This window comes from Sphaerodactylus townsendi, linkage group LG08, assembly GCF_021028975.2.
Source record: "Sphaerodactylus townsendi isolate TG3544 linkage group LG08, MPM_Stown_v2.3, whole genome shotgun sequence".
Taxonomy (NCBI): domain Eukaryota; kingdom Metazoa; phylum Chordata; class Lepidosauria; order Squamata; family Sphaerodactylidae; genus Sphaerodactylus; species Sphaerodactylus townsendi.
The window spans coordinates 59,846,627-59,873,623 of NC_059432.1; the positions used below are offsets into that span (position 1 = coordinate 59,846,627).

The window sequence follows — 26,997 nt, forward strand, 5'->3', positions numbered from 1 at the left end:
TCTCTGCGCTGTCTGGAAACTCTCTAGAGGTGGCATGGAGGCGCAGCAGTGATGCTGTCCCTGGCTGTGGTGGCCTCTTGATTGGCCTGTAAGTTGCCTTCTAACAGCAGGCTATGAAGGGTTTTAGGGGAAATGAGGCTTTATTATAGATTTTAAAGGTATGAGCTTTGTTTGAATGTGGTTTGCCATCTTCATAATCTTTGATAAGAGAATTCTATTGTTTTTGTATGCTTGAGGGTGGATACTGCTCCCTATATATTAGGCAGCACGCAGTTGCTCTGACCTTTTTCGGCACCTGGAAGCAAACTCACCCACCCACCCACACACCCTGAAGTAAGGGTTGGGGTTTTGTTTTCTCTTTATTGTCGCAGTCCTGAACGGTTTGGTCAGAGGAGTGCATCCTTGTGGGGGAGGGCTCGCTTGTGTGCCGGACCTGCCCATGTGTGGGGGCCTCCATAAGAGGCTTGGGGTGTGGCGGGCTCAAGGCGCATGCCGTGGAGGCCTCTGCAAGCGAGCCCAACACCCTAGCAGTTTCGGGGCCACAAGGATGGGTGGACGCCCCCTGGCCCAGTACTTCTCTGTCATCCCCAATAAGGATTGGGGTTGTTGCCAGTGGCAGCCATGGGGGCTGACCGGCTCCTAACGATGTGCTCCTCTTGCTTGCCCAGCTTCTGTATAATAAAGGGCTGCAACCCAATTTAATCCAAGCCATGTCCTGTGATTATTATAAAGCATCTGCACATCTGGCCACAATTAATAATCAATAGGTAAATTGTTTGATTATTGCTGCCTTATACCAAATAAACTTTCAGTTCATAGAAAGGAAGCTTTACATTCCTCCTTCTCCTAGATGCATATAAAGTTCCATCTACCTTGTAGCAAATGGTTTTATCCCACTGCAGAAGAGAGCTAGCAGCAACATAACTTGCCTTGCACAAAAAGGTCTGGCTAAATGAGGTTATACAGTGATATAATCAAACTTTGAAGAGAAACAAAAAGGATCAGTCTGCAGGAGTCTAGAAGTTTCTAATCAATTCAGATTCAACTGGGTTGAGGCATTATCATTTTTTTTTACTTGTTACAAATCCATACTACTGATTTTCATCGGAATGTGAAGTAGAATGTATATGTGTAATGCTACTTGAATATGGTGAAGTGGCAGTACAATTTGATTTCAGCATTGTAAAGTATTTGTATTTAGAATTTAAAAATGTTTGTGAACCTCATAACATGAACTGTGGTTATATAAGAACAGCAATATGGCAGACAAACAGTGAATCACATTGTAAGAGAATGTCCTCTTCATACTTATAAGGGCAAAATTTTGGAATTATTAAATGTTTTAACAAAACTGACTGAGTGGATAATTAATCTATATGTGAGACTGTAAAATATCTTTCCATGTACTACTTCATAGATTATGACCTGGCAATTTTGTCTGGGTAATGTTTTTAGTAAGTGTTTTTCATTTTATTGAATTTGTCTGAGCAGCATTATGTACTGATTTTTAGGAACTAGTTTTAAGATTCATTTAAGATTTATTTTAAATATCTGTTTCTGAAAATCGGTAATAAATAAATAAATAAATAAATAATAACTAGTCAATATAAGCAGGTGAGTAAAGAGAGTGGACATGTATGTGCAGGTCCCACAAATAAAAAGCACATCTGGTTTCCTATGAAAGCATGCCTTTACGATAACATATAGCTGGGCAGTACTCAACTTGGTTGCAGCATGATTGGTACCAGAGATGTTATAACCTACCAAGCATGACACACTTCTAGTAACAGTTAGGCTGCAAACAAAAAAATCAGTATCACAAACTGCACTTTCTATATTCCTAAGGATTATGCTCATATATTGATCAAAACGTGACTCATGCAGTAGGACAGTTCTAACTTCTTTGGTATATTTGAACACACCTTTCCCACCATCACACTTTGAAAAACCAAATTACTTCTATTTTCAGCTTATTTTGAAAGTCCTCAGATGTTTGAAACAAGCAGGAATGTCAAATTTGCTCCAGTTTCTTTTTAGGGCAAAAACGAAAAATGGTAGTTCTACCTGTAAGAGGCTTGAATGACAATGGCAATAAGCAGATGGACAGCAGATGATGGAATGCTTTTCCTCATCAAAAGCTTTATAGACATGTTCCACTTCTGCAGCGCCAACTTTTATAAAGGTAGTTTGCTTTCAGTAGGAAATATGGGGAAATGAATGAATACAACCAGGACATTTACAGCTTAAACACTTAATTGCCTACCTTGATCAGGTAAAAATGCCTAACTGCTGCTGAGATGCTGTGATTCACATCTTTGTGTCTGTTTTTATACTGAGCTGGGTTTTTTAAAATGCTGAATACTGATTAATATCTTTTAATGTTTGTTTTTAGCCAAATCCAGATGGGAAGGGGGCAAAATGACGTTTGGAAGCAGCAGAGGTCCCTGCTGGCATATTTACCCCTGGCAAAGAGGGCAAACGAGCAGCTTCTGAGCACCATACAGCTCCATGCAGCCACACTTAGCAGTGGGTGCCCCTGGAAAGCTGTGCTGGCATCTGAGCAAACTCTAGTGCGGGGTGAATGGGCCAACTTCCCAGGGATGGAGCCAACTTTAGTCAGCTTCTGCCGGCATTTCAGCTTGGGAACACCACTCTCCTTGACCTGAGGCTTACACCAATTAAAAGTGTGACACAAGCCTGCTTAGGCTATAGGGTGATTCACGGTCACCTCTGTAACCACATGTGCATGCATGTGTACACATTTCATGCACTACATAATGCGAATGGTTGTGTAGGTAGGGGCTCCAGTGTACTTCTTTGCCTGGGGGCCTGTAATGCTGTTAAAATGGCCCTGGCTCCCCTCCATTTGGACTGTGCTGTCTATTACTTCAGTTTTGTAAGCTGCCTCAGGTAGGCTCCTGGACAGGCTGCATAAAAACATTATCTTAGCAAGGATTTTCATTATTTTCTCCTCATCATGGCCATTCTAGAGATAATTGAATTTTATATTTTTAATGGGTCCTATAGTAGTTTGGCAATAAGTTTAAAATAATAATTTAAACAACCACTGATTCCATTATGAAAATTCTGGGACTGATGAAATTTTCCATCCAATAATGCTTGCTTTGGCAGGCAGGCAGGATTTGAGGTGCTACAAAACAACACTTTCTTCTTTACTACATGAAACATTTACTGGCATTTAAGATTTCCAGTATCCAATGCAATATATTTTTTTTGAAAATCCCTTCTGAGATGTTTTCTTTTTTCCTTCCTTTGAAATTTCAAGATGTTATATTGCCATAGCATCAATAATACTGTCAGCAATCATATCATCTCTAGAAGGTGGCATATTTCTATAGAGAATCTGTCATTCAGTGGCTGACCATAATGCACAGATATCTCATATCTGATCTGCAATGGACAAGACGGTGCTTTTGACAGAGAGTGAGAAAAGTGAAGCAGTTCTTCAGAGCAGTAGATTTCCAGAATATGACTCTACTCCGAATGTATGGCCTTCTCGTTAATTGTATATGGGTCTACATTAATTTCTGCATATTTCTTACTTTAAATGTGTATTGGAATGAGATCATTTAACCTGAAATAAGAACCAGATATATTTTTAAAAGCCAGTCAGGCAGCCCAACCCAGATGACTGAAGTCCAAATATCCTTTGGGAGTGGCAGAGGACCGTGCCAATACATTTGCCCCCTTCACCAGTGTAAGGGGCACCCACGCTGGTGAAGGGAAAAAATGTGTCACTGTCTTGCCACTCCACAGCTCTGAAGCAGGCAAATCCAGAAGTGGGTGTTGCCACAGAGTTATGCTGGTGTCTGAGTGGATGCTGGCATGTGGAGGAGGGGGGGCGTGTGGCATTCCTAAAGATGGAGCTGACTGTAGTGAGCTCCCACAAGTATTTCAGCCTGGGAATGCCAACCTCAGAACATGCAGACTTATGCCACACTTTCATGTGGTGTAAGTATGTTGGGCTATGGGGGAATTCAAGCAGCAGGAGAGTTTTCAAATTTCCCTTCTTTCTGCACCATTCTGCACCATTCCTAGCATGTTTGTTCTGGATCTAGGCATGCAGACCCACTTGCCTGTGGGCTCTTCCTTTTGCTCCTGAAAACACTGGTTGTTTTCCTCTTCAGCACAGCTTTCCCCAGATGTCCCTTCAGGACAGGTAGGTATCACCCACCCCTAAATCCCTGTCCAAATTCCTCTCAGCTTTTGTATGCCCTGTGAATGTATTCTATTGCTTAAAATATATTACTTTTGTTATTTTATTAATAAAACTCAGTTCTTAATTGTATAATTGCCTGCTGACGTATGAGTTTCCACCCAGACAATCCTGGTGGACCTATGTGATTGATCTATGTCTCCAGTTAACTCCCTCAAACTTAAGTGGAGATTGCTTGCTTATGGTCACACCATTTGTTTTCAGACAGGTAGCCATTTTAGTCTGCACTAAAATAGCAAGGTTTGAGTCTATTAGCACCTTAAAGACAAACAAGATCCAGGGTATAAGCTTCCAAGAGTCAAACTTCCTTTCATCAGATACAAATTGGAATGGAGATCCTTGAGCCCTTCTGACCAGGAAATAAGGTATCTGACCAGGTATCTAACACAGAGAGCTTTGACTCTTGAAAGATATGCCCTGGTCTTAACTAGTTGTGCCTCGAGAGACTGTCTGCCCCCAGTCAACCAGTTTATTCCATGGCAGAGTAGAGATTTGAACCCAGGTCTTGCCAGTCTTCATTTATCAGTATACCCGACTGGATCCACAGTTCACATCTGACTGTTCACTGACCAACCTGTTAGTTCCAACCTGTTACGTGAAAATCACTAAGGAGAATAAAATAATGGATTGATACAGCTGACTATTCAGTAGGCTGCAGCTTCACTCCATCAGTGAAAAGAAACCAATATGATGCTTACCTCAGCAAGGATATATCCTTTTCATAATTTAAACCTACAGTAATAAAAATGTCCAGTAATTATCAAATATTCATTACCATTTTTGAAATGGTCTGATCAGGAGTATAGGAACTTCTTTTAATTTATTTTGATGAACTTTTCCCATAAGCAAAGTTACCCAGACTGAATCTCAGAGATTATTACAGCTTTTGTTCCCTTTGACACCACCTTTAATTTCATATTTGATGAATGTCATCCAATTATTTTCTCTGCATTCATCCATCATGCATAGTCCAGAATTAGCTGGGTTTGTCTTTTTCCCCTCATCCTTTGCTTAATGACTGGCACATTAATCTGGGCCTTTTTGGCTTTCCATTTTATGAATTTAATTGGGAAGCTAGCCAATGGAAATGATTCCTTTGGACAAATGTGTTTGTCATGAAACACATCTGTCTTCCCTGCCCTGTGTTTTGCCTTTCCTTTTCTAACTCTGGTTCACCTCTTTGCATTATATCACATTTACCAATTTTTGGACTGGTTCCTATGTAAGAAATCAATCAACAAAGTGGAGAATAATATTAATTTCTCATGTAAAATAATTTAGTTCACATTTAAAATAATTGTGCAGTCTTGGAAGGTAGGTGAGGTAGATCCAAATATAATGTTGGTCATTAACTAGGAGTCCTAGAGATTTAAAATGAGTGAATGGAGCTTTGGGAATGTACCATTTGCACACTTCTACTGCAACCCAAAGTTTATCTTTAAGGTCCCATTACAATCTTGTTGTTCCACTGTACACCAAAATGGCTACCTATTTGAAATCAGATGGTGTGACCATAAGTCCCTATCTAAGTTTGGGGGAATTAACTGGAGCTATAGACTGATTACCTATACATACCAGGAGTGCCTGGGTGGGAACTCCTAAATGTAAATGACAAAAGTGAAATAAATAGCAGCAACCGAATCACCGGGTGCAGCCATTGCGGCTGTGGTGAGCAAAGAGGCAATAAGGGGTTTGCAAAGGCATTGTAGAGGCATTGCTTGGGCCCTAGCATGCACAAGGTTTGCATTGATTGGTCTACAGACCAAAGGGCAGGAGGAGCTTAGTTATAAGAAGGCGCCACACCCTGAGCTCGGCCTTCTTGGCAGCCGAGACTCAGCAGTGCTGTGGTGTCTTCGTCATCGAGTGGGAGCGTAAGGCCAAGAAGGAGCTCTGGTATTAGGCTGTGATCCCTGTGAGGGGATTCAGCTTGCCTTGTTCTTATTGAGTAGCGGAAGTAGGGAGAGCCCTTCTTTTCCGTGAGTTACCTTTACCCTTTAGTCTTTCCAGTCCCCAGAGGATGACGAGATGCAGGCAGCGAAGGAATACTGGTATCAAGGGGAGAGGGCACCTTCCTTGCCTTCATGGCTTGTGAAGCGCAGGCGCACATTCAGTCCGGAGGCGCCACCTACTGGTACAGCCTCGGACAACACTGGGAACCCTCCCGGGTCTCACATGCCCAGGAAGCTCAGAGAGCGGGCATTGGATGGGTACTGTACTGACGTTTTTAAGTGCTTGAGACGGGAGGGTGAACAGGGCCTGGCGGGGGGTGGTGGTGGTAAGGCCGACAAGAAGAAGAAGGAGCAACCCGCGGCAGATCACACATTTGATAATTGGTTGAGGGGCTATAGCGAGTATTTGGCCTTGAAAGCAGCCACCTACCCCTTAAGGGCCTGGCACTTGGTGGCCCACATGACGCATGTCCTCTGGGCTCGCTGCCTGGCGAGAGAGGGTGCGGCCATTGCTTATGACGAAGCAGTGCACAAGAACGCATCCCACAAGAGCCGCTTCAGATGGGACCTCATCCATGACCAAGCGTGGATGGTAGTCATGCACCCAGCTCTGAAAGGAGCTGGTGAGAGCTGGGCGGGCGATAAGGGGCAGAAGGGGCTGGCTGCAGCCAGACCCATAGTGAAGGGAATTTGTTGGGAGTTCAACAAGGGTTCTTGTCAACGTTTCAGATGCAGGTATGAGCATTCCTGCTCCAACTGTGTGGGCGCGCACACCAGGATGCAGTGCACGAAGGCCTCCCCTCGGCTGCCCTTTCATCAAAGCCAGAACCCTGGCTCCGGCCAAGCTCAAAAAGAAGGCAGCAGCCAGGGCAGTGCAGCTACCTCTCAGAAGCGCTGAGATTCCCTCCTCACTGTACACCTTGGCCCCGACCCCAGTGTGCTTAGTGGCCCTCAAGCATTGGTTAGACCGCTACCCGGAGAGGGCCATGGCCAGGATGTTATGGGATGGCTTTTCATTGGGTTTTCGGATTCCTTACCTGGGCCCCAGGAAGGCTTACTTTTCCCTTAACCTGAAGTCAGTAGCAGATCAACCCGGGGTGGTTGCAGACAAGCTCAGGAAGGAGGTGGAGGCAGGCAGGATAGCGGGCCCATTCGACCACCCCCCTCTGGAGTCTTTGAGGGTGTCACCCATAGGCGTAGTTCCTAAGAAGGCTCCAGGTGAATTTCGTTTGATTCAACATCTCTCTTACCCCCGGGGCAACTCAGTGAATGATTTCATCGACCCTGAGAGGTGCTCAGTGTGCTACACCACCCTAGATGAAGCAATCGGTCTCATCAGGAGGGCGGGTACTGGGGCGGAGCTGGCTAAGTGTGACATCAAGTCCACCTTCTGGTTCTTGCCCGTCTCCCCTCAGGATTTTGATTTACTGGGCATTCACTTCCAGGGTCAATGGTATGTGGACAAAGCGATGCCCATGGGGTACGCAGTGGTATGCTTTGCTTTCGAGGTCTTTAGCTCCTTCCTGGAGTGGGCCTTCACACAGAGGGTTCCCTCAGGGTTGGCCACCCACTATTTGGATGACTTTCTCTTTATTGGACGGAGGGGTTCTGGGGAATGCAGGACAGCCTTGGAAGCCTGTCAAAATTTAACAGAGGAGTTAGGTGTTCCATTGGCACCCAACAAGACAGAGGGTCCCTCCACCATTCTAAGTTACTTAGGCATCTAACTTGACACCATTCAGGGCACCTCCGCATTGCCTGAGGAGAAAATCTCGACATTGGGGAACATTGTAGCCACAGCCTTGCAGGGGCGTAACGAGGCAGCTCTGGGCAAACTGTAGCCCTGGGCAAACCTGAGTTGGATGCCCCCTCCCCATGGGCGGCCACTCCACCACGACCAAATTTTTTTTTTTGCACCAGGACATTGGTGCCTGCAGGGGGTGCATTTTTAGACATATCAGCATCAATATTTCAGCATATCATCAGGAGACTGTCCTTATGCTACTCCCCAAGTTTGGTGAGGTTTGGTTCAAGGAGTCCAAAGTTATGGACTCCCAAAGGGGGTGACCCCATCCCTATTGTTTCCAATGGGAGCTAATAGGAGATGGGGGCTACAGTTTTGAGGGTCCATAACTTTGGCCCCCCTGAACCAAACTGCACCAAACTTGGGGGGTGCCATCATCTCCAGATGATACCCTGAAATTTTGGTGCCGATACATCCCAAAATGCACCCCCTGCAGGAACATCCTAGAAATTTGCCCAAGAATCTTTGTTCTGCATTGAGTTTTCTGCATTGCTGTCAATGGGGGTTGCAGGCTGTGGGGGGCATGTTTCTGAAGGCACAGTCTCAAAACTTTCAGGGTCTCATCAGGAAACTGCCCTAATGATACTCCCAAGTTTGGTGCATTTTGGTTCAGGGGGGCCAAAGTTATGGACCCACAAAACTGTAGCCCTCATCTCCTATTAGCTCCCATTGGAAACAATGGGGGATAGGGGCACCCCCTTTGGGAGTCCATAACTTTGGACTCCCTGAACCAAACCTCACCAAACTTGGGTGGTAGCATAGGGACAGTCTTCTGATGATACGCTGAAATTTTGGTGCCGCTAGCCCAGGGGTAGGGAATCTGCGGCTCTCCAGATGTTCAGGAACTACAATTCCCATCAGCCTCTGTCAGCATGGCCAATTGGCCATGCTGGTAGGGGCTGATGGGAATTGTAGTTCCTGAACATCTGGAGAGCCGCAGGTTCCCTACCCCTGCGCTAGCCTAAAAACTGCACCCCCTGCAGGCCAAAAATGGAAAACCACTAAAATACCCAAAAACGAACCCAGCATTTTGATGCCCCCCACAAGGTGATGCCCTAGGCAGCTGCCCACCTTGCCCAATGGGCATTACGCCAGTGCAGCCTTGTCACTTGAGAAGTGCAAGCTCCGTTTTCTCCAGTCCTTACTAGGTCATCTTAATTTCACTTGTAGGGTGGTGACGCTGGGCAGGGCATTATCGCCAGGCTGGCCAGATCCCTCTTGGGGGTCAGAGCCCTGCATCACTATATCAGGATCACTAAGGGCATGAAGGAGGACTTGAGGGTGTGGCAGGATTTCCTGGCATGCTATAATGGAATATCCCTGTGGCAGTCGTCGCTGGAAACGTACCATGACTTGCAGGTGCATTCCGATGCTTCGGGAGCGCACGGTTTCGGTATTTACTTTCAGGGAAGGTGGGCTTGGAGCCTCTGGCCCCCTGCATGGCACAGGGAGGGCATCACCAGGGATCTGACTTTCCGCGAGCTGTTCCCAATAGTGCTGGCAGTGCACTTATGGCATGACAGGTGGAGGAATAAGCGAGTTCTCTTTTGGTGCGACAATCAGGCGGTTGTTCGAGTGGTGAACCGCCAGTCATGCAAGTCTGATCGGGTGATGCGTTTGGTGAGGGACTTAGTTCTCACAAGTCTGGTGCACAACATCTCCTTCAAAGCTACTTTTATACCCAGCCTGATCAATGACATTGCTGATGCTCTTTCTCGCCAGCAGGTGGATCGCTTCAGGCGCCTGGCCCCAGGGTCGGAGGAGTTCCCAGAGCCCGTCCCGAAGGAGCTATGGAACCTTGGCCGCAGACCGTGATCACAGGTGTCTTAAGTTCGCTAGCTCCGGCCACGTGCAGACAATATGATAAGGCGGTGCGGGCTCTCCAGGCATTCGCTGCAGCCTCTGGTTGCCCCATTGACAGTGGGGTGGATACGGGCTTGCTGTTAGAGTATTTAGTACATCTTCGTGCCCAAGGGCTGCATCCCCGCTCCATAGGAGTGCCCCTCGCCAGGATTGCCTTTTACTGTAGGATTTCTGGCTTCCCAGATATAACATCGGCCTTCGTGGTCCACAGGATGCTGGCTGGCTGGCGTCGGTCAAGGCCTTCCCAGAGGGACTTGAGACGCCCGATTACTAGAGAGGTGCTCCGTGTGATCACGGGTCTGTTCATCAGACTACTAGAGGTTGCTGTTCACGGCCGCCTTCCACACAGCTCACCATGGGGCTTTCAGGCCGGTGGAGCTCGTGGCCCCTTCACGGGTGCGGCAGTCTGGTAAAGTTTTGCAGGTACACCATTTGGTGCTGTTGGGTGACCACGTTTATGCGTGGTTGGCTCACTCCAAAACAGATCAACTGGGCCAGGGCACATGGGTCACCATGCAAGCCCTTCCAGGCAATACAATATGCCCTTTGGCCTCCTTGTCAGCTTGGCTCCCTCGCAGGCCCCAGGAAGGGGGCATGCTTTTTATTCACAGGGACGGTTCTTCGTTGACCAGGTTCCAGATGGTGGCCATCCTTCGGGGGTGCCTGGCACAGCTGGGGTTGCCGGCTAACGAATTTGGACTCCACTCTTTTCGTATAGGTCCTGCTACCTCTGCGGCGCAGGAGGGCAGGGCTCCAGAGGAGATACAAGCCTTGGGCAGGTAGCGTTCGGGAGCCTTTCAGACATATGTATGTCCTCACTTGACTTTTTGATTCTTTCCTTACAGTGTCACCAGAGCAGCCGCAGACCGTCTTCCAGAGGGTGTGGATTATGGGGCACAGTGTGGTTGAGAGGGCAGGCAGTTATGCCTCCTCATCCAGCTGGGGCCAAGATCTCGGCTTAGACTCGATGATGGCCATCGTCTGGCTGGGGCAAGGGGGCATGCGGTGGGGTGAGCTACAGTTGTCGGTGTGCAATTATGCATTTCACCTTGGCCGTCCAGAAGTGCTGGTTATCCACCTAGGCGAGAATGACCTGCCGGCCATGTCTGGCCTTGATTTGATGTGGAAGGTGGACAGCACATTATTATTATTATTATTATTATTATTTATTTATTTATTTATTTATTTATTTAATTTGTATACCGCCCGATCACCTTCCACGAACCATCTTTATTTGGTCCAGGCTTTTGCAAAGGATCACCTGGAGAGGGGCCGACAAGCCCAACAGAGTGGACAGAGCAAGGCGAAAGGTGGACAAGGCGGCAGCCAAGTTGGTGCTCTCCATGGGAGGTGCCGTGGCACATCATTATGGCATCACCCACGACAACCCTGACCTGTACCTAGCGGACGGGGTCCATCTTTCTGAGTGGGAGATGGATTTGTGGCTACAGTCCATCCAGCAGGCTCTCATAGAGGTGGCTCAGGCTTGAGAAGCGTGGGCGAGAGCTGCAGGGGGGCAGCTCATGGTGGTTGGCGATGGGATCGCAACATCCAAGGAGAAGCAGAGCCATCCGGCGGGCTTCTCCCATACTTGTGCCCTACAGAAGGGCCGGGGGGTGTGGCGGGCCGGTAGGCAAGCCGCTAGGCTTAGCAGGTGCCCAACACCCCAAGCAGTGGGGTTGGGTTGGGTTGGTAGGTGGCCGCTAGGCTTAGCTGGTGCCCAACACCCCAGCAAGCTTGGGGAGGATGGTGGGTTAGTAGGCGGCCGCTAGGCTTAGCCGGTGCCCACCTCCTCAGCAGTTTCAGGAAGGGTTGAGCCAGGGGTTTGCCCCGGGGCTCCTGGCTTCCTGCGGTGGTTCCCAATGGAGATTGGGGATCACAGGATGTGCGACCCGTCTGCTGCCCAGCTTCTCATTCTGTACATAGTGTACATAGTTATATATATTATGTTAATAATTAATAAATTGGGCTGCGGCCCAATCCATTTTCCAAGCCTGTCGTGGTTGTGTAGTTATTAGCCGGAGAAAGTCTCACCATCTGCACGCAATACCATTTTCAATATACCTCCTGCCACATTCCTTTTGGGGAAGCTACTTTTATCCTCTGGTTACTGACAGAAGAGACTTCAGGAAACAAAGTTAGGTGGAGGGACCTCTATCTAATATCATGGAAACATTTGATAGCTAGAAAGACTATTGTTACAATGTAAACTTATTCCTTCTCTGTATTCCAGCAAAGCTATAGAAACCCAGCTCCTGTGACAGCATGCAAATTGTATCAGCATAGCTGACCTGCATGTTGTAATAGACATATTGCCCCTGAAAGGTAAACCCACCAACCAGCTGTTTAGCACCTAAGCCTACTAAAATACAATCACCTATAAAAATGCAATCACCTATAGAATCCAATCACTTTTTCAGGGGGGTTAAATGTTGGAGGAAAACACAGCAGCAGCTGCTCTCAGGAATACCTCCGTAGTTCCTGGTATCATGGCAGAGAGGTCTAATTCTCCCTCTTGGAGAGGCAGTGGACCCTGGTATAGGTTTAGACTGCCTCTTGGGAAGAGGCCAGGGTGGTGTGTTTGAAATCTTGTGTGTAAGAGAAGAGTTAGTAACAGTAAGAGACAGTTAGTAACGTAAAGACTTAAGAAAATACTTGGGTTGGAAAAGCCTGAAGAATAGTGTAGCAATCACTCTGTGGCAATTCAGAGTCTAAAGTCTGTACTTTCATACATTGAAGTGAATTTAACATTGAACCTATAGCCATCACAACCAAGATAAAGCACCCCACCCTGGCATCTCCTCTGAATGTTTTTTGAAAGCCTGTGCTGTTGAAGTGAAGTCCACAGAGTGGCAGAATATGGTTTCCCGGTATGTATGGGATTGAAAATGTTTCCCCCCCCCCCTTAAAATTCCTTACTTCACTTTTTTCAATTAAGAGATCTCTAGAAGTTCAACAACATTCTAAATGTAAATTCAATAAGACCCATCAACCTATTCTTGACAATTAAATATGGTATTAAAATAATATTATATTAGGGAATTACCTAATTCACTTTAGAAAATGTTGCTGATTCCCTAGATGCACTTCATTGACAATAACTAAAATGCAAAATTGCATCTGAGAACTGTATTAAAAATTAAAACCTTAGTAGACACTGGGGATCTTTAGCAAAACTGATGGCCCTGAGCCAATAAGGTCCTTTTGGCTTTGTACTGCCTGTTCCAATAGAGACCAGTCATGGAAAAACCCAAGCTTTTATTAGTTCTATTTTCTTAAAAGACAGTGGGGCAAGTGGAGCAAAACCAACTTTCAATATACCTTGTGCCCCAAACAAAAGGTTACATAAGCTTATACAGATTGTATATAGGGAGGGTTTTGTACTTGGGTGCTTTTGCACACAATTCTTTAACTGCAGGATCACAGAAGTATATATCCATGCTTTTCCATTCCTCTACCCTCAATGTGCCTAGTCTCAGTTGATAATACTACATAGTGTGGGGGAAGGCTAAACTGATGAAAAGGAGGACCATTCTCTATTTCTTGGCTTATGACCCTCAAAATTTAAGCTGGGAATATTTAAAGGAGTGAATCCTTAAGAGTAGAACAGCATCCTAAATAGGATAGTGTGTATAGGAGAGGGTCATTCTCAGAAGGAAATGTGACTCTGCCAAATTTCTTCCCATCGTTCACTTGAAAGGAAATAAATTCTGGTGCTGTAAAGGTCCTTGTAGCTTGACATTTTTTCATAATTACATCCTGTAACATATGAATAGGGCTGTCATAACTCCCATAACTTCATTTTGCAGCAAGTGGTGTGCAATATGCCTAATTTTAAAACCATTGCATGTGATGGCCAAATTCAGTAGTCTGCCATGCGAGCCATGCAATGAAACAGCTGAATAAGAGCCATGCAATGAAACAGCTGAATAAGAGGGCTGTGCCCTTTCTCATTTAGCCACTCTAACAGTGAAGGCTAATCATCAATAGATGAAGATGATCCGCAATTCAGTGACTCTGAAAGCTTTTTTTAGCTTAATGCTTGCCAGCAGGCTTATACACCAGGAGTTGGATCAATCAGGGCAATGTGAAATAAGGAAAAGCAGGGAACATTGGAAATGGAAATTTCCTGTAATTAGACTTATCTCCTAGGCAAAATAGATAATAAAAGACAGAATTTGGGGGAGCTGAAAATACCTGAGGAGAATAGCCTCTGGGAAGAAGAAGAATTTTCATAGTTTGCACATTTAATAGGAAAACTTATTCAGTGGTGAATAGTCCCTGGAAGGACACAAGCAGCTCCATTAAAGCCTTCCAGCTGAGGATCACAATCCCTTCAAGGTATGCTTCATGATCTTGGCTCCAGATGGGAGAGATTTTAAAGCCCTTCAGATTCTGTTTCTCATTTCCTTGACTTGTGCAGGAAGTGTTCGCTTGAGGGAGTCCTTCTCAAGCCAGGATTTAAATTCTTGTCAGGCTTTAAATTCTTGTCAGCAAGCTACATATCTTCCCATCTTCTGGGTCTTCACAACTTCTTAACTGTATTTCTGTTGCCATGGTGATTGCCCCTGACTTCACCACAGCTATGGCTTTTTCGTCCACTTTGCGATGATTGCCATGGCAATCCAGCATCATTTTAGCTTACCATAGACCTTGACAAATCGTCTCAGTTGGGGTCCTTGGGATCAGCTTTAGTTAGGGTACAATAAGCATAGCAACACAGCAGCAAACAATGGTTTTCAGTATGGATGGGGGGGGGGGAAGAAATAAACCAAACCTTAGTTTTATCTCCAGTTGGGAGCCCTGCAAAAATATGCATCATCTCTGCTCAAAAATATTTGGCAACTCTTCCTCTAAGACAGAACATTGGAACCTTTAAAACTGTTCTATCATAGCAATGATGAACTATAACATGAAAACCATTCTTCTGAATCAGAAGCACAGAGCAAACAACAGATTCATAGAGATTTACACTAATCTATAACATTGTTACTGCTGCTGGTTGAGAAATCCTGTATTGTTTTCCCTACAAGAATTTTGTCCAATATCCATCAATTTGTAAATTAGAAATAAATGCCTGACTGATTTTTTTTAAATCTAAAAGCATCTGCAAACAACTGCAGTACAGGTGCAGACAATCCACAAACAGCCTCCTTTATGATTTCTCTCCTGGTAAAATCTTTTATGAGCCACATGGCTGTTTATATTTAATAATCTTTATGAAGAACTTCAGGAGAGAGCATTTTAGTTTTCTGAGGTGAGTGTTATATTCCCTCTGTGCAGAGATTTTTGAGACATCATATGAAATGGGGGAAAAGGGAAGGAGAGAAGAGAAGTGCGAGATTAAACGAAATGACAGAATAAAAGACCCCCAGAAGCAAAAAAAGAGTAATGTTAATCAGTTTTTGCCAGCAGATGTTTTGTTTCAAGTTCCAAATCCAATAATACTTGGCTTAGAGTAGATGAAACAGTGACAGAAGCTGGGGGTTGTGTACAGACTCAAATCAGAAAACACTGATTGAAAATGTATCTTTATGGTGGGACTGATTTTAAACGAGCAATGAGGTGGCATGGTCCCTAATTGTCTTACCCCTTTGTAGGAGCAGTTCATTACACTTTTTTAAAAAATGGTGATAAGTAGGATCAACACTGTCAAGCACTATTCACCTGTAAAACAGATGCAATCATGTTCATCACTGGCCTGTGGTCATCCGATTACTTTCATAATAAGCTTTTAATGATTTGGTTTAATAGAAACCTCAAGAAGCTGACCCTGGTGGTCCTGTAAGAACACTCTTGTCACCATTGATCAGAAAGATAAAAATCAATGGGAGCTAAACAGGAGTTAAAAATAAATTGTGTGGATTGATTTCTGTTAAAACTTGATAGCCTCAAACTAAATGCAGGGGAGAAATGTATTTATATGACTTAACTGCTATTAATATTTTGATGTACCTGAATATTGTGGCCATGCTTTAAAAAGTTGTGGAGCTTCAATAGACACATAGAGCCCTGTGCAAAAACTGTTTGCATATTCACCATCCAAACATTGAATTTTTATTAGTAAGCCCTGATTTGTGCAAAAATAACCCATGTGTATGTCAGAATGCCCTTAAAAGTTTCATTCAAAGTGCAAACACATTAAATGTTAAGAGAGTTATGAGCAACTATTTAAGGTGTCTCCCACTCCCTTTTGCAGGCTTTTGCTGACAACTGCCATGTTAACCCTACCTATAAAATAATGGAGGAGGATAGCTAGTCAACTTTGGGAATTAAGCAGGACTTCAGGGGGAATCCTTCAGAGTAGCATGAAGAGGGGCTCTCTTTTTTCTTTGCCTGTTTCACACTATTTGAGGGAGCAGCAATTTAAGTTTAAATAGATCCAATCTTTGACTGATTAGGCATAATTTTAGATGGCTGGAATAGTGTGAATCCCTACAGTATGGACAGAATGAACTGGCAAGCATTCTAAGATACATAAGAGTAAAGGGCCAAGATATATAAGGGTAAAGGGTAAGGTGACCAGATGGTCACCTTTGTGAACCGGGATGGGGGGGTAAGCGGCCGTGCGCGCAGGCGCGTGCAGCCGCAGGAGCGCACTGCTTCTGGGGTGCTGCTGTTTCCCGCCCTGTCACAGGGCGGAAAACGGCAAGCCCCAGAAGGCCGTGCTCCTGCGGCCACGCACGCATGCTTGAATGGCAAAGCCCCCCCCCAATGGACAGAGGCGCATTCAGCTCCCAGGCTGCTCCCCCCGCAGACAATTTGTCTCGCGTCCCGCGGGTTATTTCAATTGTCCTGATTTTTGGGAGGCTGCTGCACTGCTTTGTGCCCCAGAAGACAGTGCAGCAGCCTCCCAAAAATCGGGACAATTGAAATAACCTGTGGGATGCGGGACAAATTGTTTGAAGGTGGGACTGTCCCGCCAAAAGCGGGACATCTGGTCAGCCTGGTAAAGGGCCATGTCAGTCTGTCATTTGTTTGAATTTCTGAGAGACTTGAGAAGGGTAACCTTAATGCTATCAGCATCAATTTATCAGTTGCTTGAGCAATAATTGAGAAGAGGGAGAGGAGGCTTAACACCTTTAAACACCATTTTATGTTATGGCTAGGATAAATGAAGCCAACAGTAACACTGGCCAAGCATTGAACCAGGGTAGGTTTGTTATTAAAATCCGTAGTCATGGAAGACTACTTACTAGTAGCAACATACATGGGCAGCCCATGGGGGGGATTAGGTTATGGAAGCAGCATAAGCCTGTGCCAGTATTTGGCCCACCCTGACAGCATAAGTGGCATTTACACTGGCAGAGAGAGCAAACATTCTGGCGTGTGGGCACCCCACATCTTTGCCATGCCCAAACCCAGAAGTGCCTGCTGCCCGGGAGCTATGCCAGAATGAGAGAGCCTTCTGGTACAGTGGAGGTACGCTCAGGGTGTTCCCAGGGGTGGAGCCAACTTCAGATGGCTTTCACCAAAATTTAAGCCTCCCTGGCCACAGACTTATGCTACTGGAAATTGTGGCATAAGTCATTTTTTCCCGGTGGGATTTTTCTGGGTGGCTGAAACTTTTCTTTCTTTTCTTTTTTGTCTGCCTTGTGTCACTTTAGCCCCTTTGAAGGCAGTGTGGTGTCACCTTTGCCGCACCATTCCCAGCTGCCCCAGAGTTGCCCCCCCCGGATTGGCCAGTAAAAGTTAGGAATACTAACAGCATAATATTATAAAACTTTCAGTACAGAACTAGAAAATCACCTTACTACTCTATTTAATGAAATTTTTGAAGGACATGTAATGTCTAATTCCTGGACCTGGACAATTATCTCCTTGATTCCAAAAACAGAAACAGAAATACCTGAACCAAATGACTTTAGGCCCATATCTCTATTAAATACAGATTACAATTTTTTTGCCAGTATATTAGCTGAGAGGTCAAAAGAAACTTTTAGCAGATACATAAGTGAAGAACAAGCAGGATTTCTTCCTAAAAGACAGATTTTTTTATAATGTTAGAACTATATTAGATATCTTAGAAGCAGGAAAGATAAATTCTAAGAACAAGATGGCCATACTTTTTATTGTCGCGGAAAAAGCATTTGATTAAGTTAACTGGAAATTCCTAATTAAGACCTTACAAAAATGGAAATAGTGGGAAACTTTCAAACTGTAATTGAAAATATTTGCAACATACACGAAGCAGAAATAAAAATAAATAACTATTATGCAGAAAATTTTAAAATAAAGGGGAACCCGACAAGGATGCCCACTCTCTCCACTGCTTTTATAACAGTATTGGAGGTACTACTAAATATAATTAAGAATAATGCAATAATAAAAGGATTTGAATATAGAAATAAAGAATATAAAGTCAAGGCATACTCTTAAGTGCTATGCTTAAGTGATCCAATTGTCATTGTTCAAAGAGTAATAGGAGTAATCCAATCATATGGTAATATGGCAGGCTTCAAAATAAACTGAAATAAAACTAAAATGATCACAATGAATTTTTCCAAACAGAAAAACGACAAAATAGAAAGAAAAACTAATATCAAAATTGTAAAGAAAATTAAATACTTAGGAATAATAATAGAAAATGAAAATGACAAATAAAAAATAATTATACTAAATCATGGAATGAGATTAAAAAGAATCTGGATAAACGGGGAAAACTGGTAAAGCATACCCTCCCCTTTTTTTGCTCATCAATTTTCTCATATTTTACTTTCAGTTTCCTCCCATCCCAGACAAATTTTGTAATTTCCATCCTCCAATCAGTGAATAATTTAATTGAAGTGATAAATGGAATACATTGAAACAAAAATTCAGAAAATTTAAAAGAAATTAATAAGGAAATCAAAGTACATTACATTAGGAATACCCTAGTCAAGATATGGACAAGTTACAGAAAAATCTTCTGTACTAAGAATCCAGTCTGGATTTTCCGTATGGAAGCACTTCAGTTAAAAGATAATTGGCCAAGTTACCAAGAGTTAATAGAAATACAACAAAGAACAATAGCTTTGAAGCCTAGGGAAGGCGTAACATTTAATGGTCAAGTCTGTCATTGGTACACTTACCTACAAATACAGGACAATATGAACAGTGATTTGGAAAAATGGGGTATGAGTTTGATAGAGTAATGACTGTGAATAACACAAAAATAATTAGTAAAATATATAAAATATACCCCCTTTTCCTTTTTTCCTTTACACATTTTCTAACATATCTTTGCATATCCAGAAAACCCTGTTTGAGTGTGGCATCATTTTGCTGCCCTACATAGAGGTACTCACTGCCCCATCAAATGTGTATTTGGAGTGATGCTGTGAATGATGGAAACATTCATCTGTATACCTAAATTGCATAACATTGGGTGGATCAACTGCAGCATGTAACTTTGCTGCTGGGTAAGTTTTCAAAAAAAAATGTAAAGGTCCCAACACTTCCTTACAGCATTTTAAAACAAGTGGCAATTATGGAAAGTGTCTCCCCTTAACATTTCTTTCTTCTACATTGCTATAGTTTTTATTAAACCCGCCCTCATATCCAAAACTGTCCAAATTTACTATCTTATTTTCGTTAAAATATTTAGATCTTGCCTTTCCTTGTGCTTCAAGGTGGTTTCCAATAATAGTGAAAACCAAAAATAAAACTGCCAACCCCACATAACAAAATGACGTGTGCCTGAGCCACCCATGGCAGTGCTCCACCCCCTCTCTGTCTCCCTGGGGAGAGCAGAGTCAGCCTGCAGGGACACGGGGGTAGGGCTCCGCAGCGGCAGCGGAAGCCCTCTCGGGCTCCCTGCAGCCCAGCTTCTTTAGGGAGCTCAACCTGCACAGGCCAGTGGCGGGGCTCAGTGGTAGATGGCCCTGCCCCCTGCCCCCGGCCTCTGTGCAGGCCTCCCCAGGCCCTGCCAGCCTGCATGAAGACAAGGGGTGGGGCTCGGTCTGCACGGGGGCTGTGGGGGGGCTCGGTTGCGGGTGGCCCTCGGTTGTGGGCAGAGAAGGGTACCATTTCTCCCCAATTTACCTCTGGATCCATCCTCATGCCACATCTTTGCTCCTTTGCCTGTTATCAATAAAATCAGCTGTGGCCAGCAAAATTTTACCAACAAAAAGGTGTGTAGTTCCTTTTATTGTCAATACACTTTACTTAATAAATTGTCAATACACTTTACTTAATAAATTGTCAATATACTTTACTTAATAAAATTGCACAAAATGGCTTTTTTCAAGTGCAATTGTAACCCCCATGCCCAGAATGGGTTGGCCCAGAATGGGTTGACCCAGTAAGGGGTGGAGACTCGGAGCAGCAGAGAGGCTGAAAGAGCTCTTTTGCAGAAGAACAAGGCTACCAGACTCAGACCTTGATTTCTATAAGCCCTTAACACCTTGTTAAGGGTTTCTTTTGTGGTTGTAATGGGTGAGAGTTCTCCTGGAGACCTTCATCATGTTGCAACCTGTTCATCAAGCCCTTGGAGTCTTCAGGAGCCAGCCAACTTGCAAAGAAGATTTGGACTTGGCAATATCAGTAGACTGTAAATAGAAGGACTTGAAATGCAACCTGAACAGGACCTTGAATTGTAACGTTAAATGTTGATGTTTTAAAAGTGTTAATTGTAAAGAAAAGTAAACCATTTTGTTGTTTAAAAATTGTTGTTGCAACTCATTCCAAGTACTGCCCCACAGAACCCACAAGCTGAGGTTACACAATCACTGAAAAAAATGAAGGAAGGGTCCAAATTGGAGATATATAGCTCTGATCTTGAGAGAACCCAGACTCAGAATCACCTCTTACTAAAAATTATAGACTTCTCACTGATACTTCAAAAAGGACAAGTCATTGATGGCAATCCTGATCTCTCATATATCAAGAGTCGTGTTTCCTCACTTTTCATTATCCTCCTTTAATTAAACTCAAGAGTCATGTTAGCTCACCTCTCACTAATCTTAAGAAGTTCCCTTCATTAGGAGAAATCAAATGGTCTCCTTTAATTTTCATCATTATTTTAACTCCCTTAGTATCAACTCAAATAAAATACAACTTTAAGAATGCAACATTTGTGTAGCTATCATTTTTTCTTACGAGTACAGACTAATTTGTGAGAGCTGCTGATGGTGTGTGTGTGTGGGTTTGACCACTGTTGTCACAGGGCCCAAAATAAAATGGATGAATCCATCAACCGTGTTTGAGGAAATAAGAGCCAAAATGGCACAAAACTAAATAATAACAGGCAAAAGATACCAAGATGTGAGAGGAAATTGCAGGAGATGCAGCAAGTGACAGGCCGTATAAACAATCAACAAGGCAGAAACTCTTCACTCTAGAGCTCTCATTTGAATTTACTGTGTGCATCAAGCTGAGTAAATATTCTACACAAGGCAAAGACAAAAACGAATGTTTCTGGCCCAGTTCCCTGGATAATGATAATTTATTGTCCCCCATTACATCTCCTTTTGGTTAATGGTGCAAAGATCTCCCAATTTAAAATGGAAATGGAGTGCATCCAGATGCAGATGCCAATCTCAGTTCTGATCAAGACTGAAAGAGTTGTGATGAACACTCTCCTGTAACTAATAGGCTAGTATTCTAGATGTCTAACTGACCTAGGGGTGAATTAGCTCTCTGGTTGCACTTTGTTGGCAAAATGCAGAGAATGAAGAGAAAGGTGGCTCTAGATTTATTCTCTGTTAGAACACTGTCATCTTTACAGTAATAAATAATGATCCCAAAGTGCAGCCAGTTACCACTGATGGCTTACTTTCAACCTGGGATGAAAAACAATCCCAGGAAATCTATTAATCATTGGGAGTAGTTTTTCTACCCCATAACATTTATTACCAGGGAACCATTTTACTTCCTCTGCAGAGATATAGCTTTCCATGGACCAGGATGATTAGAAGAATCTCTCCAGAAACTTGGAAACTATTTATCTCTAAGCATGGAAAGTTACATTCATGGGGTATAAAAATTACTCAAGGTACCAAAGGTGTAGAAATTATAAAATGTTGATGTTGGACAATTGGTTTGTTGTAGTGGTGGTTGTTTGTTGAGAAGCCAAAAACTGTGGAACTTATTTGGATAATAATTTTCACTTATCCCCTCCCCAAAACTGACAAAATTAAAAGAAGTTACAAAAAAACCCTTGGTGACTTGGAAAGGAAAATGTAACTTGGAATGGATGCTATCTGGGCCTCTTGGCCAGATGGTATGTACTAGAGGAGTGCAACATTTTTTAATGTTTTTTCTTTCCAAATTCATAGTTTTTCAAATTCATATTCAAATTCAGATTATATTTTTATAAACAATCTGGTTGTGGGAGTGGAATAACTACTCAGTAAACCTTTCAGGGAGTGCGGTTTATTAAATTGAATTATTATCATTATCATTATCATTAGTAATAATAGTAATAATAGTAATAATAGTATTAATAGTAATAATAAATTACAGAGGGGATACACTTCTGGGTAGCCATATGTGTGTGTGTGTGAATAAGCTCCTGAGGTATGGATAGATCATGAGTTAAATATGAGCAGCCAGTGTGATGCAGTGACAAAAAAAGGCAAAAGAGATCTTGGGGTTTTATCAACAGAGGCATAACACCCAAATAACAGGGTGACATAGTCAGGTTGACACTTCACTGGTCATGCCATACTTGCAGATCTGTGTGCAGTTATGGAGGCCTCACTTCAAAAATTGTGTGGTCTGGAAAGGAGAGAGGGGAGAGGATGAGGATGATCAGAGGTCCAGAGACCAAGACCTATGAGGAAAGGCTGAGGGACTTGGAAATGTTTAATGTGGAGGAGAGGAGATTTTTTTGCCGGGGGTATTGGTGGTGGTGTTGCTCTCTTTAACTATTTGAAGAACTGTCACTTAAAGGAGGGCAGGGAGTTGTTCCTGTTGTCTCAAAGGATAGGGCTCACAATAGTGGATTTAAATTATGGACAGAAAGGTACCACCTGGATGGTAGGATCTTTCCCCCTTTACAATAAGAGTTGTTCAACAGTGGAGTCAGCTATCTAGCAAGGTGGTGACCCCCCCCTTTTAATTTGTGACTGGACAAATACTTGTCAGGACCCTGCTTTGAGCAATAGGTTGGACTAAATGGCCAGTATGCCCCTCACAACTCAGTGATTCTATGTAACAGGTGCAAGATGTATCACTCAAAATATACAAATGTCTATTACAGCAGACTTGTTGAAGTGCCATAAACCAGTCTGAATAGAACAGAGGGGGAATATGTAGAACAGTTCTCGAATATTACCATCTCGAGTGCCAGAAACAGTATTCTCTATGCACAGGTGGTTGTCACCTGGCCATCAGTAACAGCTGCATTTCCCCTAACTTTGTCATACAACATCCTACATAACTGAAAGTGTTCCTAAGCTTCAAAATGAGGCCTTGACTGTTGTAGGGAGAAGCTAAAATGACTAAACTGAATATATTGTACTGTGGTCATATTATGAGAAGACAGGAATCACTACAAAATACAATAATAATATGAAAATTTGAAGACATCAGGAAAAGAGGAAGACTCGATGTGAGATGGACTGACTCTATAAAGGAAGCCACAGTCCTCAGTTGACAAGATTTGAGCAAGCCTCTTAACAATAAGATGTTTGGAGGACTTTGATTCATAGGGTCACCGTGAGTCAGAAGCAACACAACAGCACTTATCACACACAGTTATTTGACAAATACTGACTTCTGCAGTCACCGAAAAACATTTGTTAAACGAAACTATATTGTCTGACACAGGCCAATAAGTGACAAACTCTAGACATTCTCTTGCTGAACAAGCTGTGAAAATCAGTTTCTCCATGATATGCTTGTCTGTTGCCAGAACATGCAGCAACACAAACAATTTGTTGTCTTCTTACCATTGAATAACACTAAGTACACAAAAATGAAGGCATTGCATAAAACTAGAAACTAAAACTAGATTAGAAATTGGGGAATGAAAATGAATAGAAACACAAATTAAATAATTTAGAAAATATAATCAGTGGAGCAGGCCACATTTAGACAATCACACTAGCCATAATTAGTATAATCAAACTATATTTTTGTGTGATGCTTGAATTCTAAGGCAATGTAAATCTATGTTCAAATTGCAGCTCGTTCATCAAGTTCACTGGTTGATCTTGGTCCACTCACTATCTCCCAGTCTATCCTACCTCTTAGAGGTGTGAGGATGTTCATTGCCCTGAGTTCCAGGGAGGAAGGACCAAACCAATATATAATTAAAATATAAAGAGCTTAGTGAGTCTTTAAGAAGCATGAAAATACATATGATGATACTTTCCTAGAGTCACATGTTGCTTCAGGTTCCTATAATCGTAAGGCAATAAAAATCATTTTTCTGCAAATTGGGTCAAGGATTTTGATACTTAAACAAAAAAGGGAACAAATTTTCTTTGTGCATATTAGTAGTTCAGTGTTTAGTAAAATTAAGTTTCTTGGTCAGGATGTAGCTTCCCCATTCCCTTCATTATCTTAACATTGGGAAAATGAAAATGTGCCCAGCAATGGTCTATTTATTATTGTTTCATATTCTGTTATAAACATACCTGGATGAAGATGTATTCATCTTGGACAACAAGTGAACTTGTGTCAATAGAGCGCAAAAAGGGTCCACTCCTGGTAGTCTCTGAACATTCTTGAATCCTACAGGTAATATAGTGGGCATCTGTAATGGGAACAGAATTGTGCATGAAAAAAATGTAGTCCAGGAGTTCATGGACTGAAAAAAAGCATAAATCCAAATAGAGGTGCTCTAGAAGTCAAAATATTATAGCCTGTGAATCGTCCTGTTGAGCCACAAATATTGTTGGGAAGAAAGTGCCTTCTGAAGAAGCTTCCCAGTCCACATACCTTCCCTCTTAAATATGCTTGCCATAGTACTATTTTCAGAAAGAAAATATTTAAGTTGCTTATTTTAATGATAATAATAATACCCTACTTTTCTGGAGATCAAGGTAGATTAAAACACAATGTGTAGAAACATGAAACAAAACCCACTACACAAAACTTTAGAAAATGTGCAGTGAACACAGTTGCTCTCTTTCCCACACCCTTTGTCTATTGATATAGGCCAGGGGTAGGGAACCTTTAACACTCAAAGAGCCATTTGGACCCGTTTTCCACGGGAAAAGAAAACACTTGGAGCCGCAAATAATTTTTTACATTTGAAATAAAGATAACACTATATATATATATATATAGGGGGTTTTTAACCTTTTACTCTGCTCTTTCTGAGAAGCGCATGGATGCGCCCGTCCTGCTGCCTGCAGGGCAGGCAAGGATGGGGCCGGCGGCTCGGCTCATGGAGCCACAGTGCAAGGGCAGAAGAGCCGCATGCGGCTCTCGAGCCGCAGGTTCCCTACCCCTGATATAGGCTGTCAGGGCATGAAGCACTCAAAGATGATGTTTCCTAGAAGAGGCAACCTGGCTTAAAAACACTGTATATGTCAAAGGCCAGCAATTTTTCCAGTCTTCTGCTGTGACAGACAAGTCTAAACTGTTGCTCTTCCCTCTGTGTCAAGCCAAGCAAAACAAGACCTTGGACAGCAGAAAACACAGAGATAAGGAGGGAAACAGTGGGTTATGAATTCAAGCCTATGAGAAAAACTGTAGTTTCTATTACATGATCCCAAGCTGTCTCCCCAATACTGTACACCACTCTCAGTGGACTTTTTATGGTTCTGACGGAATCCTGTTGTAATCTGTTCTTTGCAATACACTATTATATGTCTTGTTATGGGAAACAGCCTTTCTAATTTCGCTCCCCTGCATTCTGCTGTTTGCAGCCAAGGCCAATCAGAGAAGATGCTGGGATAAACAGGAGGGCCTCAAGCTCCTAGTTGGCCTCATATTTAGACACTTGCTAATTTTTTGGCACGGTTTCACAGCTTGTTTATGTGGACATTTTTATTGTTATTTTGGTTGGGTTCAAGCATCTCTGGACCTGTATCCAGAGGGCCTGTGTGCAGCTTTGGGTAATAATCTTTTCGCACTTTGTGACCATTATTTGACCCTGATCTTAATATAAACAGTCTGCTGAACTTTGCCTAGGTTCTAAATCTACATACTTGTGCTGTGTTTCAGCAAGGTGATTAGCCTTTTCCCAGAAAGCAGTGTACAAAATCTTTACTGATCTTGCAAAGCAAGGATCTAGGAAATATGCAATCATGGTAATATTATTATAAAACTTCCTCTTCACCACAACCAAAACTCTCTTTTGAAACCAGAACATCTTGAGCACAGCTGTTAATACAAGCAGAGTTCCTCAATCAGGCCACAAACTGATTTATAGAGGAAAAAAGCAGAAAAGGAACCATTTCAGCAAGTAAATAATAAATGATCTTAGAAGTTCCAAGACCTAGGCAGTATATATGTCCCATGGTACCTCCCCACTCCATCATCTCCATTCCCAAAGAAGCTGTCAGCTGTGAGCTAAGCAACATCTCTCAATTTCTTCTCCTGTCTAAGTTGGGTTCATGCAATTTTGTTCAAGTATGGAGCTTCGTAGCATGAAAATACCAACTGGATTTGTAAATCTCAAAATGTGGTAAACAAGTATAGATCTATTTTTCTGTGATTTGTATTTTACCACACAATCACTCTTATATTCATTTAATCCCATTAGGCTGGATAATCTGCAGCTGTGACAAAACAAAGGTAGAAACATAGGCAGGGAAACAGACCTAGCAGATAGATGCAAATAAATGACTGGTGTTGACATGACAACCAATGGCTGCCTATTTGAAAGTGTTTCATTGTGAGACCATTACACTTATAATCAAATATATACAAAACAGGTCACTTGGATAACATCACAGGGAGATCCAAGACATCACTGCTTTTTATTTGTTCATTTTGGGAGAGTTTGCTTCTAATTTTTATCAATAAAAACAATATATTCTTGTTTTGTTTTAAACATCATATATGGAAATAGCAACAAATATTTTTCCTGCCTTAATAAATATAAATATAGTATTAATCCTAGGCCCGTGGTGGCAAACCTTTGGCACTCCAGATGTTAAGGACTACAGTTCCCATCAGCCCCTGCCAGCATGGCCAATTGCCCATGCTGGCAGGGGCTGATGGGAATTGTAGTCCTTAACATCTGGAGTGCCAAAGGTTCACCA

The 26,997-nt window shown here is 43.0% G+C and overlaps 1 protein-coding gene across 1 annotated transcript in view; it reads right to left on the reverse strand.

The window, feature by feature from the left end:
- The window catches only part of SORCS3 (sortilin related VPS10 domain containing receptor 3), a 597,918-nt gene that overhangs the window by 156,710 nt on the left and 414,211 nt on the right, over positions 1 to 26,997 (reverse strand). Inside the window, exon 7 of the mRNA XM_048505478.1 lies at positions 24,418 to 24,536. Within this exon, the coding sequence (XP_048361435.1) occupies positions 24,418 to 24,536 (119 nt within the window). The remainder of the gene's footprint in view (positions 1 to 24,417; positions 24,537 to 26,997) is intronic.